The sequence below is a fragment of the Bos indicus genome, chromosome 19 (assembly GCF_029378745.1).
Source record: "Bos indicus isolate NIAB-ARS_2022 breed Sahiwal x Tharparkar chromosome 19, NIAB-ARS_B.indTharparkar_mat_pri_1.0, whole genome shotgun sequence".
Lineage (NCBI taxonomy): Eukaryota > Metazoa > Chordata > Mammalia > Artiodactyla > Bovidae > Bos > Bos indicus.
Genome location: NC_091778.1, coordinates 27,328,185 through 27,342,654, shown reverse-complemented (window position 1 = coordinate 27,342,654; position 14,470 = coordinate 27,328,185). Strand labels below are relative to the sequence as shown.

The 14,470-nt window shown below is 42.4% G+C and overlaps 2 protein-coding genes across 6 annotated transcripts; one reads left to right on the top strand and one right to left on the bottom strand.

The window, feature by feature from the left end:
* Positions 1–249: 249 nt before the first annotated feature.
* DERL2 (derlin 2) lies at positions 250–8,787 on the bottom strand. Of its 4 annotated transcripts, XR_011561959.1 has the most exons (8): positions 8,520–8,666; positions 7,757–7,822; positions 5,757–5,830; positions 4,593–4,686; positions 3,438–3,633; positions 3,049–3,139; positions 2,438–2,530; positions 250–765 (listed from the first exon to the last, which is right to left on the bottom strand). XR_011561959.1 is itself a non-coding variant. In XM_019982028.2 (7 exons), exons 1-7 carry the CDS (start codon positions 8,763–8,765, stop codon positions 660–662), a joined length of 720 nt encoding a protein of 239 aa, XP_019837587.1. In that variant the 5' UTR covers positions 8,766–8,787; the 3' UTR covers positions 250–659. The 4 variants fall into 4 exon arrangements, 3 of the variants coding, with proteins under 3 accessions (XP_019837587.1, XP_019837588.1, XP_019837585.2); XM_019982028.2 differs by lacking the exons at positions 2,438–2,530; positions 8,520–8,666 and adding an exon at positions 8,673–8,787; XM_019982029.2 differs by lacking the exons at positions 2,438–2,530; positions 8,520–8,666 and adding an exon at positions 8,673–8,787 and having other exon boundaries at positions 7,757–7,819.
* Positions 8,788–9,106: 319 nt separating this feature from the next.
* Positions 9,107–13,967, top strand: MIS12 (MIS12 kinetochore complex component). 2 transcript variants are annotated; one of them, XM_019982332.2, is made up of 2 exons: positions 9,107–9,285; positions 12,187–13,967. In XM_019982332.2, exon 2 carries the CDS (start codon positions 12,243–12,245, stop codon positions 12,861–12,863), a length of 621 nt encoding a protein of 206 aa, XP_019837891.1. In that variant the 5' UTR covers positions 9,107–9,285; positions 12,187–12,242; the 3' UTR covers positions 12,864–13,967. The 2 variants fall into 2 exon arrangements, with proteins under 2 accessions (XP_019837891.1, XP_019837892.1); XM_019982333.2 differs by lacking the exon at positions 9,107–9,285 and adding an exon at positions 9,333–10,932.
* Positions 13,968–14,470: the final 503 nt, after the last annotated feature.

Sequence of the window (14,470 nt, the reverse complement as noted above, 5' to 3'; positions counted from 1 at the left end):
AAACCCAAATGGAGAACAAACTATCTGGGCAACAGAAACAAATCCTCTTCCCACTGGAGTTGGCATTCTGGGTTAGTAAGAGGTGTGCACAGCCATGGCGTCTCAGCCATGTATTTCCAATCTTGAAATGAAATCCAGTCGAAGGCCATGAAGACACAGGAAGAAAAGGCATGGAGACTGCTCTGAGCGCAGACCTGTGCAGGAGAGCTAGGAGACATGGTGATAATTTAAAAGATCACACACAAAAGCTTTAATTCAGTGAGAGAGATGGAATTCAGTTTTATTTCGTCCTCTCTTCCATTTACACCACGGCCTCGTCTATCAAAGAGGAAGAGGAAAAGGAGGAAAACACTCTGCCCGTCACCACAGAACTCAAGCATCAGGTACTCGTTCCTAAGAGGCGGCGGGGTATTTGTTGCTCCAGTTTTTTGGCTCCGAGAGATCACACATTCAGTACCAGTGTAGTGAGGAACCACTGGCGAACTGCTGGAAATGTCTTCTGGGTGAATCAGTGTGCCATTTCATAAAGTGCTTCTGGAGTTAAAATTCTTGTTGAGCTGTCAAAAGTGTCCACACTTTTGCAACACAGAGGATAAAAGAATCCCAATGGGTGTGTCACGAGTCCTTCCCAGCTGGGTCATGTTCTTGGCATTGCCGCTTTAGCCGCCCAGGCGCTGGCCCTCACCCCAGGCAAAGCCTCCTGGCCGCTCTTCAGGTAGTGGATTATAATTTGGATCTTCATCTGGTGTATCAAAAATAGCCTTCCTAAAAGACAGGCAACAGATATAATTTAGTCCCAGGGTCATCTTAGGTTCTAAATTCTACTCCGATATCAAAAAGATCCCATAGCGTGTCGACCAATGGATAAGCACTTCGTCTGCCTACCAATGAAACAGTTCTCCTATTTTGAAGGTATTCATAATTATTGCACTTTTACATTAACTTTTACCTCCTTTACTAATTTTTACTACAAAAGCAATATATGGAATCCTAGAGAAAACAGGAAACATATATGAGCAAGACATCCTCAATCCCCAGAGATAATTATGTTGGTGTTTTCAATATTCTTCCAAAATGTTTACATATGAAATTTTACAAAAGTTAGATTGCACATGTTGAGAAGTACTTCAGAGCCAGTGGGACAATATAAGCACCAAAGTAAACAACAATGTTAAGGGAGTATAAGCCATGAATAAAATAAGAAACCATGGATTCTTGCAGATATAAATGAACCCAAATTTTATAAGAAAAAGGATGTTTTCCATAGTCTCAAAGTACCTCTTCACAAAAGATTTAATGACAAAGGAGAAAAAAAAGTAACTTTGCCCTGGAGAAGCCCTGCAGATACCTTAATCAAGTAATCAAAATTAGCACCACTCTGGCAAATTCAACAAACTGAAACCCTGTGCCAGCAGGCTGCAATTAGAATGCAGTATCACTTCTCTGATGTTCCTGCAAAGGAGGAAAATCCTGAACCTCAATGTGAGGGAACATCAGACAAATCCAAATTGAGAGATGTTCTACAAAAATGGGCTTACAATTTAAAAAAATGTGAATGTCATGAGGGTCAAAGCAAAACTGAGAAGCTGCTCCAAACTGAAGGAGACCAAACAGATATGACAACGAAGCGCAACACCTGAATCTGAACTGCATTCTTCTGCTATAAAAAAAAATCCGGACAATTTCCCTAAGTGGAATTGGGTCTGAGGATTAACGTTTCTTTCCAGATTTTGACTATGTAGAAGGAAATACACATTAAAGGGGATCATGGGGCAGTAGGTGAACAGTTCACTTTCAAACACTTAAGGGAAAGAAGTCCTTTGTACTGTCTTGCAAGTTTCTGCAAGTCTGAAACTGTTCTGAAATTTTAGGGGAAAAAAATAGAAAACAACGAGACACCACTTTACAGCTATCAAACTAGCAAAAGGTAATAAAAATGTGGGGAAATGGACACACGGTGCTGGTGGAAATGTAAACCTGAGTATCCATTCCAGATGGCAGTCTAGTGATAAACCAAACAGCTATCCTACTTGCAGGAATTTATCCTTTGAAAACAATCATGGAAGTGCGCAAAGGATGTGCCGCTACATGGGCTACATGGATGTGTAGCTCAAGGATGTTCACCACTCCAATCATGGAGGGAAGAACAAGAAGGATGTCAATGTGCATTGATGAGGGATTCGTAAATCCTGTTCCATTCATACTGGGGGTATCATGCAGCTGTTATAATTTTTGTCAGAAATTTATGATGAAAAAATGATTATATTACATTTGAAAGCTATGAGATAGCATTTTAAAAAAAGTTTACAGACAGTAAAAGACTGATGAATACATATCAAAAAATACAACAAATCCCACCACTGTTTTATCCACGTGGTGGGGTTATGGAGGATTTTACTTTCAGTTACTCTACAACCAACATTTTATAAGAACTCACATTTTATTCCTTAAGTGAACTCTTCATAACGCAGTACACCCCAAGGACACAAAATTCTGGCATATATGGAGGTGCTATGAATCAAAGCTCTACCTTCAGGACACCGAGGTATGGAAAAAGGAGAAGGGGTTGCTTAAAATCACACAGCTGGCTGGCAGAACAAACAGCCTATGTCTGGTTTCTAGCCAAGAGCTGTTTCTACTCTACTTCACTGCTTCCCTCTACCACCTGTTTGGAAGACCAGACATTCCACCTTTAGAAACCCTTCTTCAGTCAGCTTTTTGCCATCTTGCTACTTCACATCTCTAAACTAAGACAGCGGCTACACGGAACCAGCAGGCTCCTCCCGGGGCCAGGAGGTGCCGGTGGTCATGTGGGACAACATCACCACCACCACGTTACCCTCAGGACACCCCGAGCCTCTGGCCACAACTCTGGCGCTTCCCACCCGATCTGAATGCTCCCCAACGGCAGCCGGATTGCTCAATCTGTAAATATTTACTGGCCTGAACTGTGTGTGCTGGGAGCTTTGGGAGCCCCAAGAAAACAAGATCCTGGACCTTGCCCTGGTTTATCTGCAAGAAATACGTCACCTGGTGTTAAATACTCACAAAATAGATGGTGTTTTCAAAATTCTTATTCCGCCAGGTTGATTGGGGAATACATCTTCCAAGAAAAAATATATGTGTCCAACTGCAATACCTAGAGTCAACCAGAAATAAAGGATGGGGGAGAGGATTAGAATTTTGATTGCAGGTGTCTGCACCAATGGAAAATCTTTCTACTTAGGAAGAAATGTCAATATATTGGGATTCCCTGGCAGCTCAGCTGGTAATAGATTTATGAAAAAGTTGAAAATGAACATTATAGTCCTTGAGCATATAACTATCAAACAATCCTACAGTAACTATATACGAAGGCCAGACAGAATTAATATGACAAGTATGACAAAATAAGTTTGTAAGTAAAATAATAGAAAAAGTACTGCCAAGAATCTTACCCAAGAGGTCCACAATGATTGAGTTCCCCAACAACAAGGAAAACCCCATGAGCACCCAGGGTAGAAAGGGAGCCTGGAAATTCAGAAGGCCGAAGAAGTTCATGCGGACATACGGGTTCCTTCGGCTCCACACGTAGACAAGCATTATTGTGAAGGCCTGGCCCAAGAAAACTAAGCTCACAAACAAACCAAAAAGCTAGTGGTTGACATTAAGGAAAACAGCAACATTAAGTGTTAACAGGGAAGATTGGGCAAGAGAACTACGGATTGTATTCTAACACAAGTTTGAATTAGGAAAGGCAAGCAGTCGTTACATGTTTGGGGCGAGGTGGGGGTGGGGGGGGTAGGGGTATAGCCTGAAAATAATTATCCAGAGTGATCAGGCAAAAACCTGCTTAGGCACCTGGATTGTTGCTACTTCAAATTAATATTCTGCTTTCACGAAGTTCTTGCTTCTTTGGAATATATGTTAATTCTTTGGTCAGTCATTACATGAAAGCTCATTCACCATGAGGACTCTTAGAAGTGAATAAAGCCAGCTGGGGCAAAACCATCTTGTCAGACAGGGCTCCCTTTAAGTTTGGTGACAATTATTATTATTGACATTAAAAAACAAACAAACAAACAAAAAAAACAACTGTCAGTTTTGATGGTGACCAAATATAAATGTCCTACCAACTTAGTTTAAAAGTGAAGTATACCTGGGGAGTCCCTGGCAGTCTAGTGGTTTTGACTCCATGCTTTCACTGACGAGGGCTTGGGTTCATTCCCTGGTCAGGGACCTGGGATTCCACAAGCCCCATGGCACAGCCGGAAAAAAAGATAAGTGAAGTATACCACCCACCAGAATACATCTAAGATTTCTAATAGTAACCTGACTGGGTTAACGTTTCTCAGACTTGCTCACAGTGGACACCCTGTACAACCTCTAGGCTTAGACAAGCTGTTACATAAAGTGGGCTGTAAAATAAACAGGAGCCTGAAGCTGAAATGGAGGGGGAAGGGGCTGGCGCAGGCGCAGAGAGTTGATACTTTTATATGTTCATTCTGAGTCTCTAGCCTCTAGTGCACTTTGGGAGACAGATGAAAAGCTTTAGGAAGAGAGCGGGAGTTCTTTAGTATTTTCCTATATTTGTTCTATTCGTCGAAGGATACGGTCATTAAGAATCCACCAAAAAGGAACATAAATACAAAGTCTGCTGTCCGACCTCGGAAAGAGCCTTCTTCTAGCATTCGACAGTAACGATATCTTAAGTTCCAAGTTAAGAAAATGTTAAGTACACAAAAATGAAGAAAGTGAAATTGAATGTATCACCTAAGTACACTTGGACTCCCGTTATTTGTGACAAGTCAAGACTTTGTTTCTGTAAGAGTATTCATGAGTGGTATTATTGTTACTTCTCTTTTTCCAGGCATTCTAGGCAATGGCTCTGTGTTTTACAAAAACCATTCCTGATTGGGGAATGAAACCAGACGCCATATAAAGATGCTTCAAATCTGTACTGTCTCCCCACGTTCAGCCACACCACAATCTACACCATCCTTGCTTTTTCACAACCTAACTTGGTGGAAATCCCCATCAAGAAGCTTCATGTGATTATCTGCTTTTCCCAGGTAGTTAAGCATTTCTATACTTCAGTCAACAAGGAGGCATTTCAATGAAAAAATTTAATTATTAGAAACTTACCAGAATGATGTATCATAGAGAAGACACAGGAATCCATCCCAGGGCAGGAAGCCTGTTACCCCTACAAGGCTCTTTGGCTACTGCAAATGAGCTGAACTGCAAATTCCCCGCTTCATCCAGGAAGAAATGCCCTGCCCGGTGGCCCCAATTACCATCTGACTACAGCAAAACCCTTCCTCTTTTTCAACAAACTGGAACATGGTGAGCCTGGCAGACAAAACACTGTCTTTCCAGCTGGCAGAACCAGCAACTGAGATCCAAGTAGATCTCAAGTTCTCCATCCCCCATGAACCCGCTTCCAGGTTGGGCTTTATCACTCGGGACCCCTTGGAGTTATTTTGTAAGAACACCTCAATTAAATCACTCTGGTCTCCCTTAATCAGATCTGTAAGTGGCGCATGGGCAGAAATGTAAACAGTTTATAATGAAATACCTCCCATTTGAATAAACAGTGACCTACAAACACCCTTAAAATATTACTAACTGACCAAGTATTCTGTGTATCACTGAGCCAGTAGCCAGAAGTTACAGCTGAGATGGTAACAAAAATAGAGTTAATAGTTTCAAAATTAATACTGTATTTCCAAAGTAAAACTAAAGTTTCTATGCTAACCCTACTTCGTAAAGGATACAGAAAAATCATGTTAAATAAAAAATTGAATCCAACTGGCCCAAAAAATAAGAAATTGGTGATAAGCCTCCATATCTGTTAAAAGAAAAAAAAATCAAGAGAAAGACAGATTAAGTAAAACACACCAGGAAACATTTTCATATTAAGACAAGAGATAGCCTATGACTACAATGGTTGAAAGGCCACAAATAGTTGATTCTATTTTCTAAACTCAAAAGTGAGACACACAATCCGACACTGAATTTTTTTGCCGCCTCAGTGAAAGTCTGAAAGATCTCACTCACCCCTGGAAAGTTCTAAGCCTGACAGGACAGAAAACGTGCAATTGTGATTGTATTAAAAAAAAAACAACAACACAAAAATCCATACCATATGGTCAGGCAAATGACGGGAAAAGTGTGATGGCAAGACTAGGTTGATCTGTAGACTAGGAAACAGAGGTTTCATATATGTAGTATCACAATCTAATGAACAATCCCAAGATACCAAAGGAAAATTACAGGATCTAACAGCAATTATATTAGCCATCAGAAACATCCAGAGTAAAGAGTAATTCTAAAGCAAATACTCGAGTACTAGCCTGAACAGATAGCCAACTCACTATAAGTAAAGATCTAATACTGTAATAATTAGTTTAACTGGTAGATATGCACTTATTTTCAAACCCTGATATACTCTTCCCCACCCAAACCATCCACGCCTGCAATAAGAACAACTACTCACAATGATAGAACATTTAACATTTAAAGTGTTTTAAAATATTATCTCATGTGATTTTAATTATCCTGCGAGATGAGGAGGCTGGCAATACCATCCCCATTTCACACATGATGTAACTAAGAGACTTGGATGATTTTTAAATGGCCTGCCTAACATCACACAGCTTGTATAGGGAGACTCTGAACTCAAACCTAGAACTCCTAATTTCACACATGGTGTGAAGAGTTTAACCTTAGGCAAAATCAAGCCTTGTTTGTTTGGATGGAGCTAAAGCTCCCAGTGAAGGGCTTGTGAGTGGAGAAGGAAGAAGGCAATGATAAGGGTTCACGGGACTCCTTTATGATCATTAAATTCTTAAGAATTGCTAACTGTTAAAAGTTGAAACAACTCAGAATTGTTTACTGCATACTAATTGCATCCAGGATTGTAGAGTCCTCAACCCTGTGAGGAGACAGGCATATAAACAAGTGCAAGTATGAGATGAGAGATATAAAAAAAGCATTTACAGATACTCTAGGGACACAAAGGAGGATGAATCTGAGAAGGCTACACAAAAACTGCATACTCTAAGACAAGCTGGAGCTCAACAGGTATAAAGTGAATGAAACACCTCTGAGACAGAGGGAAAGCAGGTGTAGAAACCGAATTACTGGCTTTTGGGTCTCTCTTACTTCGACTATGGCCAATATGATGATCCTAGAACAAAAAAACGCATCCCTCTTTAGCATTCTAATTACCGGAAAGGACCGTCTCTCACTGTAATCTAATAAACTGGCGTTTTCTTAGATGTCAGTCTTCGTGAGGATGATGTGATCCCTGGGAGAGGATTAGAGCACTCACTGAGTTTCTGAACTGGATCACAGGGATAACACCAACGTGGTGACTGTGCCACATGGTGCTGAATGGACTAAATATGGACATCCTCTCTGACTCTCCCTGGACAACTAGCGGATCCAGTCTCCTCTCAATTTATAATACTAGATCTAAACCAGTGATTCCTAAATATAGGAACTGGACGCATCAAATCAAAACCATACAGGGAACTTTGTAACATAGCCTTGGTGATTCTGATTTGGTAAATGCTGAGGATCTTGAGAATCTCTTTAAAAGTTCCAGGCTGCAGAATCATTGCTTTGTACTCCCCCCCCCACCCCACCCAACACTTATAATCAAATATTCCCACTGAGTTGTTTGAGATAGTATATGGCAGGATTAGCTACTAAAAAGAAAAACAAGCTTAAAAACTGCAACATTAAATGGCAGTTGTGATGGACCACTTACTTGAAAGTGTTTAAAGATTAATTCAGGATTGAAGTACAACTGAAAAGGTGTGATCAGTTCCAACTGCTGAAATAGAAAAACAGCTTCTTCAAGCAAGTCAATCAAGAAACAAAGTATCATCATTTACTACAAAAGACTAGTAGTTCTGACAATTTCCCACTCTCAGTCACTTAGACTGAATTATTTAAGGTTTACTTCTTAAGCTGGAGGAAGGTTGGTAAAGAGTTCTCTAGAACTGGCACAATTCTTTGCGTTCCCCAATACCTAACACAAAATAAAAGCCTGTTGTTTCAATAGCTGAGGCTGATGAAGGTATGGCAGGCAGATGGTAATGTCTTAGATTCAGGGCAAGTAAGAGCAGTTGCTAGGATTACGCCCAATACATGGGCACCACCTAAAACAGCTGTGTGAAGCAACACAATTCACTCGAACCAAGAACCTGCCACTGTGAGGGCCCGGTACTTCCAGGCAACCTCTATAACAGACTTTATTTCAAGACTTTTCCCGCTCAACAACTTCCATCTTTCTATCTTCAACGTCTACGTTTCTCCACTAAGCGGACCTTCCTCCCAGTAGTCACAAGGATCATTTTGTGGATCTGAGAACACCCTCGGAGTTCTCAAACACGTTTCCTGGGTGGGCGGCTCCCGCAGCCCTGACTTGGTACAGGTCCTGCCTTTGTCTCAGAAACTGACCCGCAGTCCTGATCCTCCACCCCTTATGGAACGGCACCTCTTTTTCTGGATCACTGGATAGTACTTACGGGGCGATTCTGAACCCCAGAGTGAGCCCTGTACGCCTCCACCCACTCTTGAGACCAACCCCTCTGAGCTTCCCCGAGGCCCAAACCCCAGTTTCTCGAGGACCCGGGCATATCCAGTACAACTCATGAGAAGCTGGCGCTGCAGCTGCTCACCACAGCGGCGGTGGTGAGGACGCAGGCGGTGGTGTAGGCGCGGCTGACCGGTGGGATCTGCAGGTACTCCAACCGGAGGCTCTGGTACGCCATCTTCCCCACCGCCGCCGGCCCCCCACCCCCCCACTTCCCCTTCCGCCAGTCCATCCCAGCGGCGGGGCGGGATCAGGGCGGAACCAGAGCGGGGCCCTCCCCGTTATGCTGCTATCCAATCAGCGCTGATCAACTGTCCAGCCACCAACCGCTAGAGCCCGAATAAAAACACATCCGCCAATCACGAGTTGCGTTTCCGCGGCGGCCCAGCCTAGCTTCTCCACCCACCAACGTCTCGGGGAAGGGAGTGAATACCGATTCATTCTGCCAATCCCCGCTGGCCACAGCTAGCTTTCCCGCCCGGCCCCTTTCCGTCACCAATCTAGGTGGCCCCTCCCCGGACAGTCGGCCAATTAGGAGCGCGGTGGCATCGTGCCCTTGCTATCGTTCGCTGAAGCGGATAGCGGTCAGAATCTGGGGGAGTCAACCGCGCCGCCTATCTCTGGCAGCCTGCGGTGGTTTAAAGGAGGTGGCGGGAAGCTGGTGTTTGGTCGAATTTATCACTCTCATAGTCGCTTGGGTAAGTGCCACGGGGCTGCATTTTCTTTGAAGAAAAGCGGGAACAGGTGGCACTCGGTGGGGCGCCATCCCGGCCGCTAGAGCTGCCTGATGGAGCAGCGTCGCCAGCGGGCCGCGAACCTCCACCCTGAAGGTCCCGGCATGCAGCGGGGGCGCGGGGCCTGTCGGGAGCCAGTTCTCAAGCCGGAAGTAGTTCCTGCCCGGAGGTTTTTGGAGCGTCTGCTCCTCAACTCGTTGAGGTGACCTGTGTACTTCCCGCGTGTCACCTGCAAATATCGGTTGAAGCCTTATTCATCCTGCCCTCAGGAAATCTAAGGCTTGCAGAGAAGATAGGCTTGTGATAATAGTAACCTAAAGCAGGACTTGGGGTCGCAAAGAGTAGTCACGACTGAGCGACTTGAACTGAACTGAAAGCAGGACTTGATCAGTTCCCGAAGAGAGGCCCTGTTGGTTTAAGGTGGATTTTTTAGTTTGGAGGCTTGATTAGGACTGGGTAGAGCTCATGAAAATCAGTCCAGTATTGGTAGAAACTGCTGAAGCAAGAGTTGCAGAGAATCTTGCTGTAACAAATTGTTGGCGAGATTCTCTAGAGTAGGAAATGGCAACACACTACAGTATTCTTGCCTGGAAAATTCCATGGACAGAGGTGCCTGGCGGCCTGCAGTCTGTGGGATCTAAAGAGTCAGACACGGGGAGAACACGCACGCCACGCATCCCATTAAAGAGTTCATCAGTCTTTGGCTGGGGATTTCATAATGAACAATCCAACCATTTGGACAATGAAAATATTATTCTGGTCTAGAATAGTAGAGTCATGCTAATGTAAACAGTAAGTTGTTGGGGGGTGAGGCAAGGAGACTCTGGTAGTTTCAGTCCTCAGTGTTCAACCTGTGTGTGTGTATGGGTGGGGGGTTAGATGTTTTTGGTTTTCAAAAAACAACCCTGTAAAACCATTTTACCAGATTGGCAAAAATTAGAAGTATTAATCACTTCAGTTATGCTTATGTAAGGCATCTGGTCCCATCACTTCATGGGAAATAGATGGGGAAACAGTGGAAACAGTGTCAGACTTTATTTTGGGGGGCTCCAAAATCAATGCAGATGGTGATTGCAGCGATGAAATTAAATGACGCCTACTCCTTGGAAGGAAAGTTATGACCAACCTAGATAGCATATTCAAAAGCAGAAACATTACTTTGCCAACAAAGGTCCCTCTAGTCAAGGCTATGGTTTTTCCAGTGGTCATGTATGGATGTGAGAGTTGGACTGTGAAGAAAGCTGAGCACTGAAGAATTGATGCTTTTGAACTGTGGTGTTGGAGAAGACTCTTGAGAGTCCCTTGGATCCAACCAGTCCATCCTGAAGGAGACAGTCTTGGGTGTTCATTGGAAGGACTGATGCTGAAGCTGAAACTCCAATACTTTGGCCACCTCATGCAAAGAGTTGACTCATTGGAAAAGACCCTGATGCTGGGAGGGATTGGGGGCAGCAGGAGAAGGGAACGACAGAGGATGAGATGGCTGGATGGCATCACCGACTAGAGGCACATGAGTCTGGGTGAACTCCAGGTGAACTCCAGGCCTGGCGTGCTGTGATTCATGGGGTTGCAAAGAGTCGGATACGACTGAGCGACTGAACTGAACTGAAGGTACTTAAAAAGGAGGACAGTGGTTAGTAAAGGTCAGATGATGAAGGTCCTTGTAAGGCATGTGAAAACGTTTAAAAATGATCCTGAAGGCATAGGAAAGTGTTGAGGAAGTTAAAATCCTGTTAATCCACAGAATTCTCTCCACAAGACAAAGACAGCAGTTCTATGAATAAGCATATCCAGATTATAATGCATTAGAGATAATCTGTAAATGAGATTACAGAGACAGAAATTCTACCCTATTTATACTGCTAAGCTATTACAACCATTCTATTTTTAGCCATTACATAAATTCTCAAGATTAACAGCACAGTCTTATAAAAAGATTTGACAGCACTATTTGCTTCAGATTCTTTGATAAGGTTCATCCTAAATTTGCCTGGTAATTGATGTAGCCATTTGTTTTAGCTAATTTGTCTGCAGGAATAATGAAACTTCTTTTATTTCTAAGACAAGTATCTGGTTACAGCCCAAAAAACGGTCCCGAGGTTAAACACCCACAGTGACAGGGAGATAGGAATGCTATTTTCTTAGATGTTTACATTTGAAAGGAATGACTCCCAGACCCTTAAGAAAATGCCAGGGTTGTAAAGCTTACTGGAGGTTTGCTCACCTTCTAGTGGTATTTTTTCAGATGGCAAGATTGGAAGGACGGGGAGTTGAGGACATTGGCAAAGGAATGGTTGACGTGATGGATCATGGATCCTAAAGTGGAGTGGGGAAGTGAAGTGGGAGAGACTAAAAAGAGAGGCTCAGAGGGCTGACAGTCTTGAAGATTAAGATATGATATGAATATAGGAATGAGTGTTGGAAGACTAGCATATGAGGTTGTGGTCAAAAAGTAGGAGAGTTGGGGAGAGAAGTTACAAATGTCAATACCTAGGTTGCTGAAAGAGTGGAGATGAAGGTCTGAAAAAGTGGACATGCAGAACTGAGTTTCTAGAGCATTGGTTGTAAATCTGAACGTTTACATGGGGTAATAACAGAATTCAGAAGGCTGAGCCACGGGCCAGAAGCCTCAGTAATTGAGAGGTGAGGGAAATGGACAAAGAGGAGGAAGAAGGGAGGCTGATGAGAGTCTCGGAGAGGCAGGATTTGTATCCTGTTGTGGATGTGTGAGGCTGGAAGTAGCATCAAGTATCAAGGAACATAAGCTTCATGGTTTTTGTTTCCTGCTCTGTTTTGTTTGTTTTGCTGTCTATAATGTAATTTGTTATTTTTTTTAAACGAAAATTTTTCTTATTACATTTGCAGGTTGTTCACAATCAACAAAGCAAAAAAAACCCCAAAAACAAAAAAAAACCACGAAGATGTCTGTTGATCCAATGACCTATGAGGCCCAGTTCTTTGGCTTCACACCACAGACTTGCATGCTTAGGATCTACATTGCCTTTCAAGACTACCTGTTTGAAGTGATGCAGGCTGTTGAACAGGTTATTCTAAAGAAGCTGGATGGCATCCCAGACTGTGCGATTAGCCCAGTCGAGATTCGCAAGTGCACAGAAAAGTTTCTTTGCTTCATGAAAGGACGTTTTGATAACCTTTTTGGCAAAATGGAGCAGCTCTTCTTACAGTTGATTTTGCGGATTCCCCCAAATGTCTTGCTTCCAGAAGATAAATCTCAGGAGACACAGTCTTACAGTGAGGAAGAATTCCACTTTCTCCAAAAAGAAATTGAACAGTTACAGGAGAAGTATAAGACTGAATTGTGCACTAAGCAGGCCCTTCTTGCAGAATTAGAAGAGCAAAAAATTGTTCAGGCCAAACTCAAACAGACATTGTCTTTGTTTGATGAACTTGAAAACGTTGGCAGAGACCATGGGGCTAGTGATTTTAGGGAGGGCTTGGTGTTCCTGATCCAGAACTCCAGAAAACTCCAGAATATCAGAGAGAATGTGGAAAAGGAAGGCAAACGATTGAAAATATCTTGATTTCTCAATAGAAAAAGGAGTTTCTCAGTAGGTGGACGGTATGGGATTTATATCGACGATATTCTTAATCCTAGTGCACTGTATATTTTGGGGAGGGTTTCTTTTTTCACGCTTTCTTATATTCCACATTCTCCTCTGTTTTAGTCCGCTCTCCTGAAGCATCTGTGTTTTATGTTCAACTAATCTTTGAAGCATCTGTGCTTAGAGGTCTGTAATGGGTGGGAAGGGATTCTTGGTTCATTAAGAACTCATTTGGGGGCGTGACTGAAGAAGTAAAGCTTTCCCTGGCCATTCAAAGATATTTGTAAAAGTTGTACCATGGTCGTGAGTCCTTTGTAACCTTGACCTTTTTGACTTACTCTTTGGATGAAACGAAATGACACAAAGGTTAAATGGGTGTCGTCTTTATTAACCAGCCACCACATTGTGGGGCAGCCAACACAGATTGCTTGTTCTTGCCCAGTAACTTTTCTCACACGAGGAAGTTAATAACTGGCTGAAAGAAGCAAGTAGCAGAAAAAACAACCATGACCTTTAGAAAGAAGAAAAGAAGTTTGTTTCTAAGATAAATCCTTGATGATGTTAAAGGGTTTAATGTCTTGGAGCCCAGCAATGGAAGACATTGGACAAAAAAGGAAGCATCTTACTGGCATAGAAAAGGAAGCCTGGAACATACTGAATTGCAAAGATTATATTAACTATTAGGTATATATACCATTTTTTTTTTTGTCATACTCCAGTTAGTTTTGGAATCTGCCTTGAACCTTAATATTTAATTAACTTATTTATTCACACTCATAGAAACTCTCAGTGGTAAATTTCAGCTGTATTTTGTGCTTAAATTCGATGAAACAATATTTCCTTTTGTAACTAATCCATGTAAAATGTTAGATCACCCATGGAAAGGGGAGAAATGGCAATAGCTGCTCCTAAGGTATTACTTGCTATCCATGTCTTCCTAAAGCACAGAATTTGAAGTTTCTCCTTTATATAGAAGTGTAACTAGGGTATTCATATTTGCAATTAAATATTCATCAGTATAAGAAGCCTGTGTTTACCTGGAATACAATCCTGTACATTAAATATGTATATTTTAAAAGCTTTGATTTATTCTACTGTATTTAATGTCATGGTGTGTGTCTCAGTATGACTTTTTAGCTGAATGATCCTTTAAAGTCATCATCATTATTATTATTTTTTACATTTGGAGCTTATTTAAAATCTCCTGGGACTTCCCTGGTCCACTGGGTAAGACTCAAGCATCCACAGCAGGGGGTGCAGTTTCAGTCCCTGGTCAGGGAACTAAGATCCCACATGCCCCATGGTGTGGCCAAAAAAAATAAGGGATGGGGTTGTGTGAATGGGAAACAGTGGGACCACATGTTTAGAACACTAGGCCATGTATTGGGATTCAGTGCTTAGTCAGGATCAGAGGACAGTAAAGATCCAGTATCCAAGACTGTAAACTGGAAAAAAAGAACGGTACATATTGTACCTTGGAGACTTAATTTTGGAGAACAGTCCCTTTTATTGGGGGTAAATTATTGTAGTAAACTGGCTGCACAGTGCAGGCTGATGTTGGGAAATGGTAGGTGTTACACTTTTGG